The sequence below is a fragment of the Columba livia genome, chromosome 3, assembly GCF_036013475.1.
Source record: "Columba livia isolate bColLiv1 breed racing homer chromosome 3, bColLiv1.pat.W.v2, whole genome shotgun sequence".
NCBI lineage: Eukaryota > Metazoa > Chordata > Aves > Columbiformes > Columbidae > Columba > Columba livia.
The window spans coordinates 36,753,283-36,778,803 of NC_088604.1; the positions used below are offsets into that span (position 1 = coordinate 36,753,283).

A 25,521-nucleotide genomic window follows, 5' to 3' on the forward strand; every position below is an offset into this window, starting at 1 on the left:
AGGATCAGCTTTCAGGTGGAGGATCACTCTGAGCTCTTTCAAAAAAGCACATTTCTATCCACACAAGCTTGTAGGTCAACAGCACAGAAGTCAATCAATAGTACTTGCAATTATTTCCCAGCATGAAAGGATAGACTCCAGATTTCTTATAAAGTGGGATTTCAGAATGCATTGAGTTAGTCATTAGTTCTATGTTAGGACCACTTCAGCCTCAGAGTAACACCTATTCCTGTCCAGATGTAGACTATCAAAGTTCCATATGCAACAGACATAGAAATTTGAGCGGGCATAAATTCCTTCCAGCCCATAGATGGAAGGGAACAGCTAGCTTGGTGCCAGCTTTATTATTTATTGCCACTTCTGAATAAGTTTGTTGCCAAGCACAATACTTTTCTTTAGCATCATACTCTGGTTAAGAGACAGGTGGGATAAACACCTAAGTTCACAATCAAATCTAAAGGAAAAATGTCATATTAAGAACTTTAAATATTAGTCACACTGAGAAGTTCAAGAAACCTGCATCAGCAGAGCCAAACCAACCTGAATATTGGACCCTACAACTTACAGTTCAAATCAAGGGTTTGTTTGGTTTGGTTTGGTTCCATTTATTGGTTTGGAGTTTGGTTTTGGTATGGGATTTTTTGCTTGTTTGTTTGGTTTTGTTTGTTTGTTTTGATTTAATGCTTATCAAGTTCTTTGAAGCTGCACAGATGCAGTTTGCTAAAATCTACCATGACATGCAGAAATTGATACAATTCACTACTGCATATTTTATTAGTAAAAAAAGATGGACTATTTTATTTTTTGTTCCCCCATATTGCCATAGTAACCCTATATTTGCAATTCCAGCACTGCAAGATATCTTCTCCCTTTAAAGTAGTTAGCATATTTTCTCAATTTATGCCACTTCCTTACATTTGTGCATCTTCTGGTTCAAAAATAAATCTAGAGTGCGATTTCTAGAATCAAGTGGCACATAATCCTCACTTGGGTTTATAGACAGCCTGGAAACTTAAAGAGATGTTGCTCTGCAAAGTTCACACTGCACGGAACATCTATTAGGAGTGATAAGTATGTATTATGTACTGCATAACACTTAAATTGTTAAATAAAAATAGTTCTTACTGAAATGATGTGCAAACAACGGCATTTTTATGTTCTGAAACACTGAAGTAGTGCTTCAATACATCTCTTCTGCACCAACATAAATGTTCCTGAAGAGTGACCTGTTTAATTTTATACATTCAGGCTTTATTTGATGCCATGGCATCAACACATGATAGAAGTTCCTCGCACATCATATAGTTGACTTATAATCATTTAATGTATTATGCAACATGTGAAGGAACTCTGTGGAAAGCCACAAGTATAGGAAAGATCATAGAACTAAAGTGTTACAGGTGAAAAGATTTTTTTCCATTTCCACAGCTTTTTCCTCTTCAGTCACCCTTCATTACTTTTTGACATGAAGAAGCTGACCTCAGTCAACAACAAATATTCCACTAGGCTCAGTGCTAGTAAAGAATCATAAGAATTACAGGATTTTTGTTGTTGTTAATTTTTTTAAAATAAGTGCTAGTTTGCTATACCTGCGTGTTCCAACATAAGGGACATTCATCAGCCCTCAAGTGCCAAAAAGTCTTAATCACTTCACCTTTAGTTTCTTTACAGGGAAAACAATAATTCTACCTGCAAACTATTCATGTCATCTGAATGCCTAATAACTGACATTTGCATAGTATCTGCTACAACTTTATACTCCAAGCGATGTGAGTAACATCACACAATGCAACAGAACTCAAGAGCACATTCCTAGTGTCCAAAAATACTGTGTCCAAATTCTATTACTGAGATACATGGCATTTCAAGATATTTCGCCTTTCTTCTGCCTTTACATTTCCCCCCTCAGGAACGATTCCAGCTGCACTTTGAAAACAGCCTTGTGTTTATCTTAGAAACAAGATAAAGAATTCTACAAATTAGGCCAGGTAACTGAAAGCTTGTGCATTAATCAGATGAGTTTTTAAAAAAAAGCTATGCTGGATCAATCCTGCATTTCTCATATGCTTTCCAAGATCATGTCAGAGATAAGGACATAATGCTTTTCCTCTGAAAGACAAAGCCCAGTCATAGGCAGCACGCAGGCTCCTATCAGCTAAAGTACCAGCAATATAGTGCAAGAGAATAACAACAGTCAGTCATGCCTGCAAAACCTCCTCCTCTGCTTCTTCCATCAACTTGGCTGCCTTTTTCCTGCAGCATTTGGCTTCCTTTCCCTACCCAGCCAACTCCCTGTAGACTCTTTACATTCTTTCTCCCGAGATCACTGCTCCTCTACCTTCCCCTGCCACAACTCACCACGAGGAACTGTGTAAAGCAATTGAGAACTGGCAAGATGCAAAAAGGTGACCTTGAAGACTCCATCTCTAGCAGACGTCAAAGGTCAAATACCTTCTTATTAAGTGTAAGCATGCCTAGCAGTGTTGGCCCAAAAAGTACCACTTTTTGCACTGTACATAGTGTTAAAGTAACAAAGAATGTTAGTATGGGACATCACTTACATGAGAAGTTTCAGAAAAACAAACAAACAAAACCCAAACAAACTTCCATGAGTGGAGAGATAGGAGTTTAATATGGACTCCGGGATCTTAAAAGGGTCTGGCCTGTGGGTGTCTTGAAGGCACTGCAAACGTACCTACACTGCTGAGTGTGTTTAGAGATTCTTCTTGAAAACTAGAGGTTTTCTGCTATTGTAAATGATAAAACCTTTATTCGCCCTGAAGTGTTCCAGGAAAAAGTCAGCATTCATCTAATATACAATCCACTGGAGATTTATAGTATTTGAGCAACAAAATACATTCTCTTTAAAAGAAGAGATCAAGTCATGGAACTCTGGATACTGTAAAAGTAAAATTCTTTCCATATTGGAGGATGAAGGCAACTCCAGTACTTAATATGTGCCACTAAGTAATCTAATGATTAATTAAACCTCTGGAAACTAAAAGCATCCAGCTCTTGGCCACTTTATAAACATGGAACTAGACATATGATTTGGTAGCAGACATTCTTCCAGGGACAGAATAGTGGAAAAGGTAGAAAAAAAGAAGGGTACATCTTGGTGCTCTAGTACTGGAAGAATAGGCAAAGGTAGGTGTTTTCCTAGCGCTGTTGCAAATTTACGGTGATTTCTAGCCATGTAACTATGGCTCCTTTTTTATTTTTTTTTAAGCTCTGTATATATATATGCTAAATTAATAATACAGTTTGAAAGTGCTGTATCTAAGAGTTTCTTGACCCCAGCATCTACACACCAGAAGCTTCACATGCTGTGCATCTGCAGGGGTGTTCCTGAGCACAGGCCTTGGCTTCTACCACAGGCTTCTGAGAGTAACCAGTGTAACCAACATCAGACTCTCTCTTGCTGCTAGTGGTGTCCAAAACCAGTGCCACTGACTATTTTAAAATTGCTTCCGAAGTACCTGATCCTGTGGCACTTGGACTATTATTCATTTTTGTAAAAGGAGGGGTTAAGTAGGAAGTAGCAGTTTTAATCCTTACAGCTTCTCAGCAGCTTTATTGGGATATCTTGGAGGCATCTGCTGAAGTCAGTCCTAAACAAAACTTCTAACTGGGAACTTTCCATCTTTAGGAAATACCTTTGTAGTCAAACTGCTTGTGTATGAGACCTATCTAGCACTCCTTTACCTAGAAACAATAGATAAATGCACCTCCGCAGGGAATGTGCTGGAATCCAGTTTTGATAGCAAGTAAATTATTCCTAATTCCTGACATCCACTGTCATGATGGAACTATGCATCACAGGAAGGAACAACTAAAAAAATACAGCAGTCAGGTGATCTCAAACATGTTAGTAGTTTGTAAGTCAGAACACTTCTCCACCAACCTGTGCTGGCATAGTACTGAAAAGGAATTATAACTTCTGACATGCCGTTGAGATGTTTTCTGCTCCACAAGAGTGACAAGGAAGCTGACAGCATACAGAGGGGACCTTATTCTTACTCAAGAGGTTAGCAGCTAACAGTGGAGACTGGAAGAGCACAACTAAGCTAAAATAATGTGTTTCCTATACAATAGCTGTGTAGTTGGTATTTGTTACAAGTTCCTTGTCACTTTAATTTACTGCTAATGCTATTTGAAACAAAACCCAGGCTCAGGAATGCTGAAATGTGGTGATTTCAGCTTGGTCAATACTCTATTCACAGGAAAGGTCCAAAAGAAATGTAACACAACTGAAGTGTGACAACTAATGAAGGAGCAGGAAGGTGCCATGTCCATCCTTCCCAGTGCAATAACTAAGAAAGCACACTGCTTTTCCCAGAAATTTTAGTACAGTAGCATAGTTATTGAATGACATGAAAAGAATACCTGCCTACTCCCGTGTGGATCTGAAAACTAATGTTCTTAGCTGCTCAACCATAAGGTAACTCAATCTTAAGTGTACACAGTTTTCCCTTTCCATATATATGCAGAGAAGTCTATTAACTAAAAGCACAGCAAACAGAGGCAGTTGGACAGTTTACATCTCCTGTTCCATCAAGCATCCAACACACAGGCACCTCTGGTATAGTTAGTTAAATACCTTATGAGCTAATGTAGAGCACTAGAGCAACCCAACTAACCTCCAAAGAGATCCACTTCAGCAGTGGTAGCAGTAATAGTTGTAGTTGTAGCGGCAGGGGCTGAAGTAGTAGTAGTATCAGTAGTTGCAGCAGTAGTTGCACTGGGCTCTGGGGCAAATGGATCTGAAATCTGTGGCTCAGAGGTAACACCGGAAAGTGCAGCCAGATTATCTATACACAACCATATAACAAAGATCAAACAGGAAAAGTAAGAGGAAGAGGGAGAGACCACAAATATTCAACTCCAGAAAGCTGGAGCTTTTAATAAGGAGTCTTAACATTGAGAAGTCTTAGAAATCAAAAACATTACTCACCCTCTCCCAAGAGGTCTAGCGATTGTCCATTAAAATGACAGCAGAATAAAGAAACAGAACAATTAGTATAACTGCCAGACTGAAGATGCTAATTAGCTATAAATTCATTCTCCAAGTGACATGTTTGGGTTAAACAATTTTTGCACTTGATTTTCCAACATTCAAGAAGTTATTGTTACATGACAAAGATTATTCTGTTTAATAGTTCTATTCAAATCAGAACCAGTGCATAAGGTTCATGTATTTGATAAATTCCTTCATATCTAATCAGCAAGATGTTCAAACACTGGTAGTATTTATCACTTCTGTTTTGTACAGCTGGTTTTCTTTTCTTAAACTGCAACAGAGAACCAAGTAGTGGCCTGTAAGGTTGACAGAAAGGTCTCCTACCTTTCACTGCTCCAAGGTCAGGCCAAGAACCACTTCTAAAGAAGCTCAGTTCAGCACTTTACTATTTTTCTCTTGCATCTGGCTTAGCAGTATCTTATAGTAACACCAGAAGTAGATAGACTTCTTTGAAGTTTATGAACAGCTAACAGTTCCCAAGAACACTGAAAATTTTGAATGCAAGTTCTTGGGCTTAACAGCATGCACATTGAAGACTTTCACCACGTGTACATGGCAAGAGTGAGCCCCAAGGAACCTCAGTGATCACATATAAGTACAGTAAACACGCATAGTTCAAGCTTATTTAAATCAGTGAGGTATTAGCAGAACATACTCAGACACCAAAGAGAATCTCAAGATAATTCTGCTTTAGTTGAAAGTATTTTCTGGACCAAAGTAGTCAGAAAGCAGTTCAAAAATCAACATTACAGTCACTAAAAGTAGACAGAATTCAGCTTACTGTTCTCCCAAAGTAAGCTGTTGTGTTCCACCCATCAGCCCTAGAACCCTTCACAACACTAGCACTAAAGCCAGTGTTGTACTCCAACAGAGACCAGATTGCAAATACAGTGTTAAATCACTTCAGGATACAATTCATGGCATCCCTACTTCCCCAAGTATATTCTGAGAGGCAGACAGGCTGTGGTTCTTGTACTTGAGACAACTGTTTAGCAAAAAAAAAAAAAAAGGAAATAAATAAAAATAGGAGAGCACTCATCTTTGAAAGCTTTTCTTGCATTTATGATAGAGCAAGCATACTACACAGAAACAACTACCTCCGTTAACACTCGTTATGAGGAGTATGAATAATTGACAGCATAAGCAGGTTGATTCTTCCAGCTTTGGTCCCTTAACTGTTTCCAGAGATCAACAAAGCATCTTTAACAGACTTTCCTACATTTTTATGTTCTCTGAGATCAGTCAGACTGAGTCCAGACAGAAGCAGCTTTGCCTACATAAAGCAACTAAAAGCTATAAAAAACTGCGAAAACTGAGCAGTTTGGCCTATTACATGTTTATATTGCAGTTAGACTAGTCTAAGCACAACTACCTATTTACTAACTAGTAGTTCAGTGTTGCTTCTAGATTCACTGTATTCCTTAACAGGGTCATGGGTTCATCTGATCCACACTGAACAACAAGCACAGATGCTCTACTCTAGGTCAGAATGTAGGAAGCAAAATGCTCTGAGGAAGCACAGCTCCATGAGTTTGTCTTTATTTTACAACATTTGTTTAAAAGGTATCAAGAAACCACATGTAGGTATTCTTGTAGTTGGTTCCTCAGGAGAGCTGTACTTGAGACTTAGTGCACAAGCTGAGGTAAGTCAAAATACCAGCATAACAGCATATTAAAAATGCAGCAGTCTGGTATCTCATTACTGCACACCAGGTGAATGTCTCACAGCTAGGCTTGAGATAAACAACTGTTGGCAAACTTCTACCCTCTATTAGCTTATTCTTCAACGCATATTTTTTATCCAGTTACATTATAGATCATAATACAGTGAAATTATAATTTTCCAGCAATCTATACTTACTCATAATATGGGAAGGACTAAAACCAATGCTTTATTCTATAGTAATACTAAAATGACAGTGCTAATAGCAAATCCATGTTCTAAAGCACACTGCATGGTAGTTAGGAGCAAAAGTTCAAGTCAATTTGTTTTTATACCTGAGAGTCAGATCTTGCAAAGATGCAGAATTTGACGTACTGTACTTTTGGTAACATTACAGCCCAGCCTGCCTGCCAAATGCTTCTCTATTCACCTTGCGCTATGCTGCAGGCAACATATTACCCTACCTTGATCATCTCCTGTGAGCACAGAAGTGTGGATTTGTACAAGTTTCAGTTCATTTGCTAGATAACTTTACATCGTATTCAGAAATATGTTAGGTATACAACAAAATATACAGTGTACTGTATATACCACTAAATATACAGTGTACTATATTGAATATATAGTATATACCAGAATACATAGAATCTACATTGCCAGTGAGACTGAGAAAGCAGGATTGTTTGTTGATGACATGTATTCATGAGGTTTATGTGTCTTTTAAAGTGCCAGTCTTGAAAAGTCTCCAGAAATAGAGAGTCCACTAGCTCACATCAGGGATCTGCTCCAGTACTGCCCTACCCTCCAAGTGAAATAATTTTTTCCTCATGTCCAGTCAATCTCTGAAGTTGCAATCTGTTGCTATTACCCTTCATTATAATCAACTCCTATTTCCAAGAAAATTTTGGCTCTGCTTTGTAACTCCCCCTTAAGTAGTCATAGGCCTCTATTAAGAGAGCCCTTCAGCATCTTTTCTGCCAGATGACAGAGGCCCAAATCCCTCAATCTTTTTCTGCAGAGATGTGCTCTAGACCCCTGGAGTCCTGGTAGTCCCATGCCAACCCCCTCTCTCTGAAGCGGGAGAGCCCAAGACTGGATGTAGTATTCCTGATGTGGCCTCTCTTGCACTAATTAAAAGGCTCCATAGTACCTACGAGAATGTACAATTTATAACGAATACCAGCTTTATCCTGCAGCTTTACTTTAAAAACATAAACAAAATAAAATGACCCTTAACACAGGCTCAACGATTTTCTCATTACCAGATGAAACATGAATGGAAATAACAGTATATTCACAACAAAACCATTCCAGTTCTTAATTCATGCATGTCTGAAGAGTGTTTGGCAATTATTTAAAAGAGTTTAAAAATGAAAATAAAATAACAGCAAAATTCCCATGCAGTAACAGGTCATCATACCTGGACTCCTGCCAGCAGTAAAACAGACAAACTTGAAGTAGTATACTAAGTTACCAAAATGCCATTCCGAAAGTTAAGACTGAAGTATACTTGAGGAGGTTAGTGATAATCTTGGCCAAAGGAAAAAAGTTGTCCTTTTCTATTGTGGAGTAAGAGGACTAGGTACATTACTAGCCCATTTTAAAATTTTCAGTAATTCAGAAAAATAAAAACACCTAAGTTCCAAACTATAGGTGCTTTGTCCAAAAGAACAAAGCAAAAACTCAAATAAATCAGCTTTCAATTGCAATGCAAATCAATATTTTACAATATTAGTGGCTATTTACTCTGCATAAATGAGGAAATGCTTAAAAAAACAAGAAGCCTGAGCTCTTTCGAACATCTCAAAAGCTTATGTTCCAGTACTTGGCCATGACAGAGCAAGACAAATAGGATGCAGTCAAAAAATTGCAGAATAATTAGTCCCAGGCAGCATAGAATAGATGATTCTTTGGTCTTGCTTTCTGGGTAAGATTACATTTCAGTTAATAAAACTGACATTTCTGAAAAAAAAATAAATAATTCAACAGATTAAATAAGAATATGCAAAACATGGTCTACACGACAGCCATAGCTAGCCACACATAATGAAGTGGCTGAGACACAATGTCATCTTTAATGAACTAAAGATAAGAACAAAATATGGAATGCAGAAGCCACTAGTATGCAGTATTAGCATTCACAGCAGAATCACCGTGACTCAGTGTAGCACTCCTGCTGTGGAGGGGGCTGATGAGTTCATTAAGCTGCCACGCAAGTGCAGATCTCCTAAGATTACACCACAGTGGGTTTACAACTATGTAAGTTAAATCACATTTACTGGCCTAATTCCTTGTCTTCACAAGACAGGAGTGAACATTGCCTACATTTATTGCAGTCGTCTTAGATCACCAGCTCCCAGTGCTGCCTGGAACAACAGGCTCAGTTCATCAGATTGCTCAAATTTCAGAGAGCTGGTTAGGAATTCCTATTTAATCGCAGTTAGCCCTCTACTTCTCTTTTCATATTAGTATTCTAAGCAAACAAGGAAGATTTTATTAAAATATGTTAAGGATTGTCAGAGATAATCGTGCTTGCAACAGAACTAATTTGCCACCATTGGCTTTAGATGCATTGTTGTTTTAAAATATATTTTTGATCCTCTGTCTACTGATCTCCTGGCTTTGCTTTATGAACCAAAGAGCCAATTTCTGCCCTCACCTTGCCAATAAGCACACAAGCAGGTCTAGTTCTTCTGTTTTAAAGTGCCTACCCTACCTGTTCACCTTCAACCATCCCCTTCCTGCTCACTTTTAGTCACTTAATCCTGGTTCCCCCCAGCTTTGCAGTCAGGCCCTTATAAGCAGCTTATACTATTATGCATATCCCTGGAAAAAGGAGTAGCCTTGTGCTGCAAAGAGATGCCTGACTGTTGGGTCAGCAGAAGCCTAGGAGTGGGTTGGGAACATCCTGTGCTAGCAGAGAAAGAGCCAGGTTTCAGTTCAGCTGGGCAAGAAGATGGAGACTGCAAGAACAGATGTTGACAGTGAGGTTTCTCTACCTCCCCATGAAGTTGCCCCAGCAGAGGCTGCTGGAGCCGCCTGCCCAGTAGCAGCAAAATCTGGCTGAAGATCCAGAAGATCACTGGATGGTTTGGAAGAGCTGCCAAGGAAAGGAAGAGAGGTATTAAACAGTGGAGGAATTTGCCCATTTAAATTAAGTTTAAAAAATTATGACTGGATTGTTGGAATTACCCTTGATTTGCATGGCTGATGAAATAATTTCAGGCCTTAGGATTAGAGCAGCGGCCATAAGCACCTCTATTGCAGTAAGTGCCAAGAATAAACTATACCCCCCAGAATGGGACCTTAACTTCCTTTGCTTGATAATGACATTGCAACAGATCTATGAGACTTTTACAATCCTAAAAAAATGAACAAACAAAACAAACAAAAAAACAATCCCCAAACCAAACCCCAAAATCTTCGGTGTTCCATAAGAATAGAACAAATAACTGTTGTGACTGAAAACAGCTCCATTCTGTTAACACTTCCATATTTCATTTTGCCGTGTCAGAAAGCAAGAAACCCACATTTCCAGGCAATAAATAGGCAATAGATAGAAGAGAGCTGGTAAAAATTCTATGGCTTAAGCCGGACAGATAATTGCTTAAGAAACATGGTTTTGTTCATTTAGAACATTTAAATAACAAACAATATCTTTTTCTTCATTTAATTACTTCATCTGACATTTAACTGAAAAGTTAGTCATGTCTTCAGACTTTTGGTTCAAATTTAGAGCTTCTACATGTCTAGAGTCCTTTCATTGTGCTCATTACAATGAGTAACAGTGGTTTGTTCCGGTTTTCACTTGAAAGCAAGGTTCAGATTTTCTCATTGGTCAAGTGTTCATTTTTTACTTTAACCTCCAAAAGTTCATTATTTTTGTGCTTCATTAACCGATGTGAACAGCAAGATAAAGGAAACTGAATTCAGCAGGTTTAGAAACAGAATAACGAAGGTCAGTAAACACTACTTTGGATTTGCACCTTATTTCAGTCTATTCAATCAAAAGTTTTCACTGAGAATGATACAACATCACTACTACACTGAAAGCAAATCAGAGTAACCACTATTTTTTTGTTTTGTTTTGTCAGAGTTCACTTGTGATCTATGCTGGTAGAATAATATAGCCCATTCAATGCAGATGTACAGTACCTGTAAAGTAAGAACAATCTTGTAGGCAAGCCTCCTGTTCAAAGTATGACTTTGGCATTTACATTCAGCTTTTTAGCTTACCTTACTGGAGCAGCTGTAGATGAAGTTGCAAAAAGATCAACTGGAGGAGATGTATCAATAGTTTTTGCTGGAGTAGAACTAGGAGATGTAACAGTTGTGGCTGGAGAAGACTAGAGAAATATTTCAAATACACATTCGATATAGCAGCTTTTCTCCACAAACAACTCATGCACAGATTCACATAGTTTAAAAATCCAATTTTGACATCAGATCTTCTTATTGTGAGCTGTTGCCCACTTTGAAAGAATCAAAGGAAGACTGGGCTAAGTTTGCAGAGGATAGTGGAGTTGAGGAATTCCAAGGTGTCTCCACCTAGCAATGCCTGGCTCAAAAGGAAATGCCTATATTGTGCATTCAGAGCACCTGCAGACACAAGCAGCTGGTCTCATATGAGCTTTAGACCCCTGGGTTCCAGACTCACCCAACATCTAGGCAACTAATTCAGAGACTTGTGATCTGGAGTTGCCTTACCTGCATTTTAAAATCCTAGTTAGGGTAACTAACAGTTCCTGTGTGTCACAGGATTCTCGGCAAGTTCCAAGAAGATAGTTTGCTCCCAGAAAACTCCTTCCTCTCAGTTTTAAGACCATCTTGAAGATGGGAGGAACAAAGTATTTTTGTGGTTTTCTTTCTACATTTCTCAGACCTTTCATTTTGTCCATGGAATTAAATATCTGTTCACCCACAACAGCACCTTAGTGCTCCAACCATAGAAATGGTGGGAGAAAAGAAATGGTTAAAAACTAAGTTAAAAGTGTGTATGTAAACCTTCAGACTGAAGAGAGTTTAAGGAGCCATCAACAGTGCTAAGGGTTAAGTCATTGGGAAGATATAAAAGACAGCCCAGCCTATGATTTTCTTTCATTAGCTCCTCCAATTCTGGATAAAGATACCTTAAGTATGGCAAGGACAGACACCCAGGACAGTATATTGCAACTTTTCTGTGCACTTGAAGCTTCAAGTTACCTTGAAGAGTGTGAACTTAATTCTAAAAGATACTGTGATCTTTGTTACAGCCTCTCACAAGCTAGAGAGATCCTTTTCCTAATGAATGAAAACAAGTCCTATGTTTAGTAGTCTGTCATTCTGACCACTGCCAAGAAAGAATAAGAATGGCAAATCTGAAGCAATTTTCTTCTGAGTTCTGCTACTGCCATTCCATCATCACAAGTCTAGCAGTAGGTGGATATCAGCTTTCCAGACTCTCCTCAAGGCTTTACTGAGGTTTGAGACTAGAGTTGTCCAAATTCTTCACATAAACCAGGGAAGAGAGGATTACTTAAAGTTGTAAGAATGCTTTCTGAGCCATCATGTAGTTGTCACTGCTACAGCATTGTCAAGAGAGTTTTTTTGATTGGTTGGTTTTTGGATTTGCCTTTTTTTTTTTTTTTAAGGACTTTTTGGAAAGTAATTCAAGAGCTTTCATGAGAATCAACCATCCAACTGTCTCCCTCAGATTCAGAGGATTTAACTGAGTTTTTCCTGCACAACACCTGCTATTAAACACAGAACTATGGCACCTGGCAATGCTTCAGAGCATTGTTAATTACTGGTAATAACTCCATAAAACTCACTAGATTATCTGACACTTAAATCAAGATGTTTTCACTGGCAACTCTTGCTTTCAATTAGGGTAAGTAGTCTCACTAATAAAGGTCAATTCTCAAATTAGGTATATCAGATGAAAGTTTCCTTCTTAGCTTTTCACATAAATACAGTTTTATAAGAGTCAGCACTTCCTCAAAAAAAATAAAAGCAAATTAAGTGGAGAATTTGGATGAGAAACAGCATGGAGCAAGTTTCTCAATGATATAAGGATTAAAAAAAAAAAGCTGAGACAAAGATATGAGTATTTTTTATGTTTTTGTATCAGCAAAGTGCTCTTCTGGGGCCATTGTTTACAAGGCCATTAAAAGATGCAGCTTTGTCGCTTAGGTAGGGCCCAGGCGGCAAAGTCTAAAAAGCAGATTAGGAGATGGAAATTTAACTCCTTATGCCCTTAAGTTGTTCTAAATCATACATCTGAACAAGAATTCACTAGTACAGCAACTGACAGTATTTACCTTGCTCAGAGGAGAAGGAGCCCCAGATCTAAGGGAAGAAAAAAAAAAATAAAAATAAAAAAAGGAGTGCTTTCAGGTAAGTACACTTTTCTAAACTATGTTTCTGGTAATAAAAACTCATGCATAAAGACCAAAAGCTAAACATGACAGCTTTCTGAAGATCTCTACAATTCACATGACCTTCCCATTTCTCAAACTTTCACATGTCACTTCAAAGAATGAAAATTGTTGTTTCAAAGCTTAAATCAATCTTTTAAGCTAATTGGTGTCACAGGATTATTCTGCCTTTTAAATAAGCTCTACTAAATGGAGCAAATGCAGAGATGCATGCAAGCCTCTTGTGTTAGGGCCTACAAAAGCCAGCAGGAAAGAGTTATTGGGGCAAGATACTGCCATATTATAAAATCATGCAACAGCAGCAGAATAAGACCAATATGGAAGCAGTTATCTAACATAAGTCTTCTGAGGATGCGTCATTGAATTTTCGAAGTCTACTCTTCTTTTACAGAAAGTCAGAGTTACTTTAAACTAGTGATATTTAAAAGTATGGAAACAGTTAGTTGGCAAGTCCAACCTGAAAGTCCTTCCACATGCAGGAAAAACACTAATACTAAATGACAGAGCCTTAATCATGAGTTAAAATGTGTGTCAGTGCATTTGCTTACTTTCATTATTATGAGATATGAAAATACTGCTACATATTTTTAGAGCTGCTTTGATCTTAGAGATGAAAGGAGGAGTTGAAGTTAAAACTGTGCCAGTATTGAACTAACCATATCCATCCTATGGGTTACTTGAATTGGATAAGTCCTAGGAGCTGTAGAAATTATTAGAAGATCTGGAGCTAAGACAGAAATGACTAAAAATAACTTAAGGACTCTATAGAAAAGTAAGCAACAGTTTAGGTACAATTAAAAGCTATCTATTTCTAATTTTTCAAGCCATCTTATAAAAAAATAACCACATCTGCATGCAAGTGATATGGAAACATATGTACTTACCCTTCGCTAAATTGCAAGGAAAGCAACAGTAAAAGAGAAAACACAGGTTTAGCTTAATCCTTCCTAGACTTAATCACAACAAGTATATAATAAGAAGATGCAAAGTCATTAGAAAACAAATCAATTTTGATGACAAAAGCCTTAGTAGCAAGGGAAAACAGTTCCTTTTAGGAGTTTTCCATAGTTAATTTTGATTCACTTTGGAAAATGTCTAGTTGTTAGGTGTGTCACTTGCCCCTACCTCAGTTAGAAAAATGATGTTGCCATTAAGACAACTTTGTAAGGCAAAGGAAAAGCCCAGTCTTACTGCAGCTTATTTTCCAGCTAAGTGGCAAAAGGAGGTTGGGGAAGACAAACTTAAATTTCAACTAGTCTCACATTTTGCCTTGATTCATAGTAAAATATATACACTTACTTGTTGCCAGGTTTTTTTCCTTCCAGCGAGTTTAGATGTTGCTCAAGGGTCTCCATGAGACTGCTAGGAGCCTTAAAGCAAAGATAAAGACATACTTCTAAACACATTGCACTGATCCAACAACATTTTGAAGCCCAGCACCAACTTCCCTGAAAACAGTCGATTCCCATGCTAGAAGTATTCAGGCAATGACAGCTTTTGAAATATAATACTGTGTCCAAATTTGCAGAGAGAAAACATTTACCTCTACTGAAGAGCATCTGAAGCCTAAATCCAGGATGTGCTGCTGATCATGCTTTGAGTCAGTGTTAAACACTGACAACAGCGCAGACATCCACAGGGGTGAATTTAAAAGTAACAGGTTCAAGGTCATCTTTTCAGTTTTGCTTTCGGCCAGACCTCCAACACCTTTTTCATGACCAGAGGGCTAGATTATATTTGCAGTCTAAACAAAACAAACTAGAAGTCCTTTCCAACATCCCCAAAAGCACTTTCCTTTCATTCAAGACTCTCAGCATCACAAAATCTTACACCTGTGTCTTTTCAAAATGGTGGCCAGACACAGGTTACTGAGCCCAGCAGCTAACTCAAAATTGGGAAGGATTACATTTTTAGACAACTACAAAAACTAAGCTTTTTCAAACCTCCTTGATCTTAGGTTTGATTTTAAGCAACATTCTTGTGGTCAGGCAATACCCACAGGCATGCACTTGCTGTTACAATGGTAGATAGGAAAAGCAGCCCTAAATACAAATTACAGTGAGCTTAGCTACTCCAGTATGAAAACAGCAAGGAAGAAACCCTCAAGAGAAACAATAGCATATAATACTCATGTATTTCATCAGGGTTACCAGTTCATCAATGGTACAGTCTTTGATCAAGAGAATTCCCTGTTTAATCTCTTTAAGATCAGCCACAACTCTTGACAGCAATACCTATGGTGTTTCTCATACGGTCTTTAATTTCAGGGTTTACATATGCATCAAAAAGCCAGTTTGTGATTCCTGAAAACAGACTATCCACTGCTCATATACACAGGATGCTGAAAAGCAGTTGCCTGGCTAAATCAGACGTTTCAGGATGCTTAGTACCTGCTGGTACCAATGTACAGCTAAGTGTACTTAGAGGATAGTGTCTGCATATTAATTTTGGCATTAAAACTGAGCAATTAGGTAACTTTACACATGCAGAAACTTAAAATGCTCAAAAAATACTTAAATGATGGCTTGAGTTTATATATGTCCTACGGACATATTCAATACAGAAACATCTGAATCATTGATATTTTATAGACATATTTATTTATTTTCATCTAATTTGAGGATAAGAAAGAATTTCTTAAATACATGTGACTTATTTAGAATTCTCCAGCAGCAAGAAAAATATGAACAAAGGCTCTCATTTGCAGGGAAAAAAAAAAATCAGACTTATACATATTAAAAACGGCTATAGTGTAAGACACAAATTGTGTCCACTTAAACATGTAAGCAGAAAGCTATGCTTCAAAAAAAAAAAAAATCCATTATTATTTCCTATTACTAGTTACCTCTACACACTTTAAATAGCTTTCCAATATATTATTCATAGATTTCTTAAAAGCCAGCAAGGTAATATGAAACTCTTCTGTCAAAAGAGGAAGCTTTAGAAAATTTCTACCCAGATGCAACAATTTGGAAATTAAATATTGTCTGGTGTCCAGTTTGCAACACTTAACATTGCTTAATTTCTTCTAGATGCTGCTTCAGCTATTTGGCACAAAACTACCATACTTTAAGAATTACTAATACATAAAAATGAGCCAAGCTCTTTGGCAGCCAAGGTGCCTCCTCAGCCTCCAAAACCTTGCAGCCAAACTAAAAAGTCCAAAGATGACAGTAAATATCCTTTTCACATTAAACACAAAGCCATGCACCCAGGCCAATTTGCAAGTGTTATTGAAAATGGACCGGAACGATAGAAACAGCTACAGCATAAGTGAGTTTTGATGTTCAAAGTTTTGATGCATACTGACAGAGAAGTTCAGCAATCAAATCACAACTTCTGCATTTAAACTTCAAGTTTACTGTACCTAGACCAAGACAGTAGTGCTAGTGCTGCTCTGAATTTCATCTCTGGAAAAAGACCGTGTCAGGGAGAGATTATGAAGCAAGTCACACCACAATCTCTACACTGTCTGTTGTCAAAAATGGACTTGAGTTACAAGCTGCAAAAGTCTGTCCTTTAGCAAGGAAAGAGCAAAACAGTCTACCCTTCAACTATAGGTCACAAGTCATAATGGAAGATACTATTTTAGTTATATCAATCTTAAAAACAGCTTTGGGCACTTCCTATTTGCACACATTCCTGGCATGTTTCCTAGTAACAGAAATTTTAGTTATTACACAGATCCAACAAGACTACAAGAGAAGCTTACCTACCTGTGTAAGATCAGGGATATCACCTTTGTCAATTCCAACTTGCTGCGGATATAAAAAAAGGTAAAACTTAAGTGCATTATTCCATTACAGCAGGCACTAATTTTGACTAGAACTGTTGTACACTCTTCAATGTAGAAAAAGACTACAGTACACAAGTGCAGATGCCCAGCTTTCCAGTAGCTACCTTCAATAGTTTGTGGTTGGGTTTTGTGTGTTTGTTTTCTACAAATTGCATATCCATTAAAGAAAAAAAAAAGTGTGATTCCAGCCAGGTAAAGGTTCATGCTCCTTACTGTAAGTCGGGCAGGGTTTTCTGGTCACACACAGTTGTGTCGGGGGACAGCATCACTGAGCTGCCAAACACAGACACCTGTCTATCCTAATGAAGTTCTCTGAAATTCAGCCAGTGAGCAAATCCTAGAAGACATCACTTTAAAAAAAATGGTAAAGCTCAAGTCACTTTGTTGTTCTGCCGTTCTCTCCTAGCATTTCGAACACAGCAAGGTGAGGTCTACATCTGCAATCTTCTATCAGCTGTCTTGTTGCTTCACTCTGGCTCTTCAAGTTGCTCACTGGTTTTGCTTTTGTGGAAGAACAAGTTCCACTGCCCTTAGTAAACCTGAAATATAGTCACTACAATACCTGTCCTGCAAAGCTGACCTATAGGTGTCTAAAGTACATCACTCCCTCAAGTTAAACAGTCATCTCACACATTCGTGTCATTCAGGAGTCTAGCAGGTTCATTCAGAAATAGTAAAGTATATTAGCAAAGAAACAAACCTTTTATTCAGCTAATTACTGCTGTCCAGCATGAAACATGGAAAATGTACATCTTGTGTCAAGGAGCCAACTGCCACAAATGGGAGCCCAGCAAAGGAGTTAATTAACCATGTAGTATTTGTATTATCCACATAAGAGGGTGATAACCTCACATTCCAGTTAACTTGAAGTTGGCTGCAAAGACTCAAAAAGCAGACTTACAAAATCCTCATGTGCTTATTCCTAATTGCTGTATCTTCCTCTAATGTTCAATGCTGTCCTAGAAGCATGCATGTATTACAGCATTTCCAAGAAATATTGATGTAGTAGAAGTCATGTCACCTGTTACCAGGAAAGTTGAGGCTGGCTGGACAGTCGAGACACGTCGAAGTTCTAAACAAGGCTTAATGAGTTCAAGAAGAGCTGAACAAGCAGATCCAGGAAACTTGTATATTGCCTCACATTTACACACAGTGAGTCAGATGCTTAACAAATGCTATTAATATTTTATATAGGTGCTAAAAATATTCACAAAATACTTAAGTGCCAGACTTCAGAAGACTGGAAGTCACTTACCTCTGCAACTTTAAGAAACTCTGATACTCTGGTCATTCGAGTAAGAAATCGTTTGTAGATTTCAAGAGCATCTTTACATTGTCCCTTTTTCATTTCAAAAAATTTCTCTAGAGAAATAATTGGGGGAATTTCAGTTGAGATATCTTACATTATGTTTGCATTCAACAGCAACTCTAGTTTTCAGGAAAATCATGTTTCAAGAATATCGCACTCCATTAAGATTTTTCTACTTGGACACTAGTCTAGTGATGTTCCTAGTCCTTAGCATAATTTAGAAGCTGGGCTTGCCAAGCTGTGGAAGGGCTATATAGCCTGGAAAATTGCAACCCAACCAGCTATAGCATTGTGTTTGATCTCAATCAGGTTCTTAAGGATAAAAAGTAAGCAGGTGAAGTAGCTACCAAAGTTAAAATTAAAAATAATTAAGGGTACTTAAACCTATATTATTAGGACCTCTCCCAAGTTGTGCTCAGCCCGAAGAACAATACTTCTTCCACTTGAGTAGCCCTTTAAAGTTGGTTCATGTCCATTATCGAGCACAACTGCCACATATTTCAACTTGAACTTACACTTCAATTAGCAGTAGGCAGCAAAATCTTAATCCAATTGTTATGCTCAACACATTTGTATCTGCTCCAAAAGCTTCTCATGTCTACAGTTTCAGCCAAAACACCTAGGATTTACTTTTATGAAACCATCAGAAAGCATTGTAACAGGCACAAAAAAGCTGTCTGAGCTTCATGGCTCAGGAACATCTTTTGAATTGCCTGTTCAATCTCTGTAACCCCTCTGTTCATTCCTGTTGCAGTCAGAGTTTCAGGTCAGTAACGCTCACCAAGCAATCTCAGTTTTTAGCTGTCTTTATAGACCCGCTGAAGTGCTCACTAGTTTTAACAGTTAAAGCTCATTTTCTAGAAGACCAGTTAAGTTTCCTACAGTTTACAGCAACTCCTGGTTTTAGACTTCATAACAAAGCCTTTTGCGGGGACAGCTTAAAGTACATTATGCTGGTGATCAGACTAAGATGTCTGAGCTTCAGAATGTGTTCACAGCCTCCGATAGACTTTGCAGCCTGATGGTAGGTATTGTTCTGTTGAGGATCCAGCTGTGGCAGTCATGCTTTCAGGCAGGTCAGGAATGTTATTCAGGAGTATATTACTTCATGTAAGGCTATCACATACCATGGATAACAGAATAATCTGGGCATCTTAAAAACACAATCAAATAGCAAAAGTTGCCTTGCTAACTTCAAAGAATACCGCACATTTCTTTGAGCACAGAAATGCTCCCTACCTATAAGTAGATTTCTGTTCAATTTTAAGGGCATAATGACACTAAGGGCATATAACAATCCAGCCTCAGATGAACACTGATATAAGAAATTATGGCTTAAAGTTTTCTCTCACTTCAAAATAGATTAGTCAAGAAAAATTTATTCATTTTTTAAAGAAAATTAAGTAAAACAACAACAACAAAAAAACAAACAAAAACTGAAGCAGATCTGAAACTCATTTCTCATTTGCTCATGATATGTGAAATATAGACACCAGATTACTTACCTAGTAAGTTAATAACCCCATCATTGTAGCAAGCAAAAAGTTTGATAAGATCTTTAAATAGAAGCATGAATGCAGCATTTATGACACCATTTGTCAGTTCATTTGGATGAACCTACAAATAAAATACCAGTTATTTATACCAGATTTACTGAATGCAATCAGAGGTTTTAGCTTGCACCAGGTATCTGATGCTGTTATAGGATCAAGCACAGAAGACAGGCTTTCACACAAAGAAACCAAACAAATATTTCAGTTAGCAGATCAAGGATTGCTTTCTTCACCACTCCCAAGCAATCCACTACAGCAGAGGAGTATTCCCATCAACAGTAAACATCGTAGTCTTGAATCCTTCACTTATCACAGAGGTGGAAAGCAGAGAAGCTATTAACAAAGATGTAATGAAACTGGACAAAAGATGTCAGTTCACAGTGGAGCTGAACAAAACCTCAGTAGTCTACTTGGTAATACATTTGGGTTAATGATGTCAAGACCTTTCCAGTTCTCACATGAACTTGGGCAAAAAATAAGTGCTTATTTATTAAAAGATCTTTGTTTTATTAAAACATATCTCCTCTTTCAAGACCATTATCACAATTCCAATGCCATTTAAGTAATGAAAATACATTACCAAGACATGTATTTCTAAGGCTTTTTTCCCCTGAAAGCTCTAGTGGGCCCAGTATCCTATCTGGGATTGTGTCCTTCCGCCCACAAAGAACAGAAGGAACTTCAAGACTGATTCCTTCAAAGACCTCTTTCCAACATTACACCGTGCCTCCTACAACAACTGACTCCTGTATTTATCCTTAAGGCAGATAAATAATTCCACCGACATTCATAACATGATTACATTATAAATATATTGTAGACGCTTATTTCTATGAATAGTCTAGATCAAAGTTTATCCAATCCAGTTTACAGCTGAAAACAAGATGAAGGTTTTGAGGAAGCCAGACAATGGATGTGTGATATTTTAACTGCTTTTTCTCTACCTCCAAAAAATAATCTGGTTGCCAAGAGACAGAAAAAAAGATTCTTCACTCTCCTTGCTTTGTCCATTTCTTCCCCTTAGTGATGCAGAAAACGAAACTCCTAGCTCCAAGTCATCGTTCCTCAAGAGCCCTCATTTCCCACACTGTTCCCCTACTCCCTCTACAATACAAAACAACAACAAAAAAGTAGAATCTGCATATTTTGTACCTATAGGAAAGGGCCATTCCTCACCTTACTCTACCCTAGTGGGATACAGAAAAGGGGATTTTTTTCCCACATAATGGGATGATCAGTAAAGCATTACCTACAAAGTGAAATGTTTAAATTACAATGCAGCATTTATAAGCCACTGCCTACAGTCAGTGCTGGGTCAACTTCAATACATACATCAAATTCAAGTAGTGCATCAATTTGTTCCTGCAGTATTGGCATACTCTTCAGTAGCTTTTCAGGAGCCATTGTTCTCATTACACCGTCAGCTCTGCAAGAGCAAACACAGATTAGAAGCCATGGTGTTTCCCCTTTCCTTCTCCCCAAACTGATTTTTTTGTCTGAATTTAAGCTTAAAGCTGCCATAATCCACTTCAAACATTTGGAGCACTGTCTGATTCTCCTGCTTCCCACATCGCAAGAGCTGGCATGGAAAATATTTTACCCAGACACCCCCCCTGACAGCAGGCAAAGAAGGATTTTGCGTTAGAGTGATGAATGCAAGAGATTGATCTCTTTATGGAAAGAAGACACTCAGAGTTTAAATAACTTGACAAGAAACACTGTCACAGAAGTACTTAGAGAACTGATAGTCTTTGTGAATTAAGTTTGTTATGAATAAATAATGACAACTCATTCCTAAAAGTACTTTTTAATGATGTATCTGTGGTCAATGAAAAACTCTATAGGTGGTTGGTTCTTTTCCCCATCAAGTGCCACTATATATGCATGTCACTTTAGTGACAGTTTAAGTCAGGGCAATCTTTGCTTAGCACTTCCTTCCTCTGTGTTCATGGGTATTTATAATTGCATTACTCCTTCATAGCACTTCCACTGACTTTGATCTGTCTTATCAGTACTGAACCATTACTTCAATGGGATCACGCAGCAGTCATGGATGTGTAGCATTCCTTAATTGCTACCTATAGTTTTATATGCAGTCCTAACACATGCCCATTTTTTACCTCTGAATATCACAAACCTGCACAACCACTATTGTTTATTGCCCCATTCTATTCACTGATAAGTATAGCATCTCTTCTCAGGGAATACATACCACTATTTTTGCTTATTTTATGCTATACTCTGAGGCAGCACATTGTTTTGAGCATCAGAAATGACACACACAGAAAACCTTTCCAGGAACATATAACAAGGCAGGAACAGAAGGATCCCCAACAACTCAAACTCATGCTTATTTAAGGTAAGCGTTTAAAGGCACTAGGTGACAAAGGGAACCTAGGGTAGATGCTAGTACTATGGCAGCCTGCTGGATCAAAACCTGCCTGAAACATCAATCCAACTAGCTGCTAGTCTTCATGTCAAAAGCTTCTTAATGATTTGTATTCCAGACAGGTTCAAGAGGTAACTACCACTGTAACAATGACATCCAGCTACACAACAGTGAGAAGCAGGAGAGGAAAGCTTGGCAGAGATGCTTACACTAACAGCTCAGAATCCCAAGCTGCAGAATACACCAGAACTGGCAGAACAATCCTGATTAGCAGGAGCATCTTTGACATGCAGTCAATTAAGCTGCATCTTCAGGGTGTGTTAAGCCACTTGCGGCGTTGTCTGTGCTTCAGGAGAGAATCCAGGGCCACTGAAGTCCCAGTTATAGGAGTCAGAGGTGAATAAAAATGTTCTGATAAATACCAACATACCACTATGGACTGGCTTAACCTTTCTTTTTTTTAAACACAGTCCTTGTGGGAAATAAAACCAGTAGCTTACAAACTTATTCTGTTGAGTTTATAACTGTTTGCTAAGATTTTCAGCTCTTCAGTTTTCCTTTGTAATCAGTCATCTTTCGCATGGAAAGGGTCTGGAGAGTAATGAAACATCCTAAATACAGTTTCAGAGCATTCATTTCTCCAAATCCTAAACACAGTCTCACTGTAGCACAATTTAATAAGAGTCAGATTTAACACATAGCACTAAAAGCTCCCAGTTCTGCAAGGTACCTTACTTTAGTCTTCAGTTTTGCCTTACTACCCCAGTCTTTCTTCTCCTCCTTGTGCAATTATTAACCCATTACAAATACTTAAGAAATCCAACCAGTTTGGTACTTCATTGCGGCTAAACAAAGAATGTAAGAACTAAGTCACTGAGACACTAAAATTAAGCATAAAGCCACAAACAAGATTTTCATGGGTCAGGCAAGTCTATCAGTTTACATAGAGTTGCTTCCCCTTATATAGAGTTGCTTACCCTTTCTTGACTCTTGCAAAGTCAAATGCCATTTGTCTGTAGGAAAACGCTTTTTCATTCAAGTATCTACTATAACGCCTTATAAAGGTGGACATGTCATAACCTGTAAAAGACGGGTACATGTTTTACATTTAAATGTCTTGCTTGTTTGGAGTTTCTTTAGTAAATGATAACACACAGTCAATAGGCTCTAAGGTTATTTGATCTCTGTTGCACAAGACAACCACACATACAGAATGGGCATCACAAGACATCTTCCAGCTTCTGAAGAAAAAGCAGTAGTGCTGCACCAAAACAATCTACCACTGTCCTGTGCTTCCAACAGATTGATGGAATGCACCAGGTGCATGGTTCCTGGGGAAACACGCTAGTGGCTCCTACACACTTACGCAATAATATTTTTTGATGGCGAAATGAGTTACCCCTCTATTAATGGGGAAGAATGCCAATTTAACAAAAAGTTCATACTTAAATAGATGATTTCCAGGAAAAAGATTGATTGCAACTTAAACGCTCCCATTATTTTACATATGTCAATCCCTTCAACTCTTACATCAACCTTCAAAATTCTCTTGACTAGGTTTACCAGAACAAAAAAATTATTATGACATTTACAGAGATTAGCGCCTTCTTCGAACTGTTACACCAGGGATCATCAAGGCACATGACACTGTACAAGCAGCCTCAAACTTCAGTGACCTTCGAGCCTGTAAGACTTCTGGACAGTTAGTATTACAGTCTGTCCTTCAGGTATTTCTTTCAAAGTTTCTTCCCCTAAGCTACAGAAATGTGTGCAGAAGACAACTCATCCTCCTCTTCAGAACAAGTACCTTTTTGCTGCTTTTGTTAAAATCCACACCCCTTGACTTAGTCATTGAGTATATTTTTCCTTAATTAACATTAAGTATCTCTGCCAACCCATGCTTAACACTACCAACTTGGACGCCTCATTATCTATGACACACTGTTTTATTAGCTATGAAATGACAATTTAAAGAAAGAGGCAAAGAACACAAAAGCATGCGCTTAGCAGAATTCATTGTTGCCAAATACCAGTATCTTTGAACATACAGAGCATCTTTTGTTTAGGCAAGCACAGTTTTGATATTTGTTTAGATTTGTCCTTGCCCTGTGTTACCATTTCTAAAAGATGCTCAAGTCTTGGTGTCACATATCACCATCCAAAGATGGAGTAACATGGCATTGCTTCGATCCTGCCCATTATTGCAGCATTACTGCATTCTGTATAGTCAACAAAAATTCTGACAGCTGTAGAATTATTTATTCTCTCTCGTCTAGAAGATCTACCGTGAAACAAGCTTTTCTTCTATATAAGGGAAGTAACAGGAAAATTCATTGATTCCAGAGTCAAAGTATAAACAGACTTTGTAAGCTTCAGAGAGAAAAACTCCTTAATTTCTGCCTAGACCTCTCTAAATTCACTACTCAGATAAAAACAGCCAGTTCTTTTGGTGTCTTCCCACCCAGTTAAACACTTCCAGACAATTCCTAAAAAGTGTGGTGTCCCCAAGGAACCACATTACCATTTAAGACTGAGTAAAAGCCAAAAAAAGGGAAAGTTATCCATTTCATCCTTAACTCCCATAACAATTAAGGAGATAGCTGACCCGGTCCCAGTTTCAACCAGCATTTTCTAAGGGAGTTGTATGGTTTCACCTTTTGAGTAAAATTTTTGCAGGAACTGAGACAATTTTTTTTTGAAGTTGTTCAGCTGTTCACTTGAGCTGGTGTATTCATTAAGTACTTACAAAAAGGCTTCAGCAGCACATTTTTACATCATTTGCATCTTACAAACATAGGAGAAAAGCACCAATAGTATCTTCTTTAGAATCTTGTTAAGATTATAGACATGAGTAGGCTTACCATGAGATCCGCTTTTATCCAGAAAATTGCTGAGATTGAACAATGTGTTTCTAGATGCCAGGTACTGGATAAATCTCTGCAACACAAAAGTTATTTTCTTATCACAGGCTGTATCTGAAGGCTTTGTACCTCCTGCCAGGAAGATTACCAGTCCAGCTCCAGCATACACACATGAAAACCCAGATTTTTGTCTTAGCCTGCAATACCTTCCTCAAAATTTTTTTCATCCACTCACATTTAGCCTGAATGTCTACTAAATATCCTACTGTATACATGAAAATAGATTCTGTGCAAAATATAAAAAAAGACTGTGGAAGGAACAGTAAAAATGGTAAATTCTTTAAGAGATTTGAGGAAGCACAAGATTTATCTGCTTGCAAAACAGAATATTCAGGCTAGTCCCAGACTTTTCAATCCAGCAGCCCTCAGTTTCTGCCGAGCCAAGGGCCTGTTTTAATAGCAAGCAGGCCCCACATTAAGTACAGGGACTAAGAGCCCGAAACAGTTACAGAAA

The 25,521-nt window shown here is 38.0% G+C and overlaps 1 protein-coding gene across 18 annotated transcripts in view; it reads right to left on the minus strand.

Moving 5' to 3' along the window:
* Window positions 1–25,521, minus strand: part of SNAP91 (synaptosome associated protein 91) — a 67,157-nt gene that overhangs the window by 21,531 nt on the left and 20,105 nt on the right. For all 18 annotated transcript variants that reach the window (XM_065056424.1, XM_065056426.1, XM_065056425.1 and 15 more), the window contains exons 4-15: window positions 25,008–25,083; window positions 23,124–23,226; window positions 21,090–21,183; window positions 19,710–19,821; window positions 18,151–18,257; window positions 16,816–16,857; window positions 14,399–14,469; window positions 12,983–13,010; window positions 10,920–11,029; window positions 9,683–9,783; window positions 4,955–4,969; window positions 4,641–4,811 (exon numbers count right to left, since the gene is read on the minus strand). In XM_065056424.1, the coding sequence (XP_064912496.1) occupies window positions 4,641–4,811; window positions 4,955–4,969; window positions 9,683–9,783; window positions 10,920–11,029; window positions 12,983–13,010; window positions 14,399–14,469; window positions 16,816–16,857; window positions 18,151–18,257; window positions 19,710–19,821; window positions 21,090–21,183; window positions 23,124–23,226; window positions 25,008–25,083 (1,030 nt within the window). The remainder of the gene's footprint in view (window positions 1–4,640; window positions 4,812–4,954; window positions 4,970–9,682; window positions 9,784–10,919; window positions 11,030–12,982; window positions 13,011–14,398; window positions 14,470–16,815; window positions 16,858–18,150; window positions 18,258–19,709; window positions 19,822–21,089; window positions 21,184–23,123; window positions 23,227–25,007; window positions 25,084–25,521) is intronic.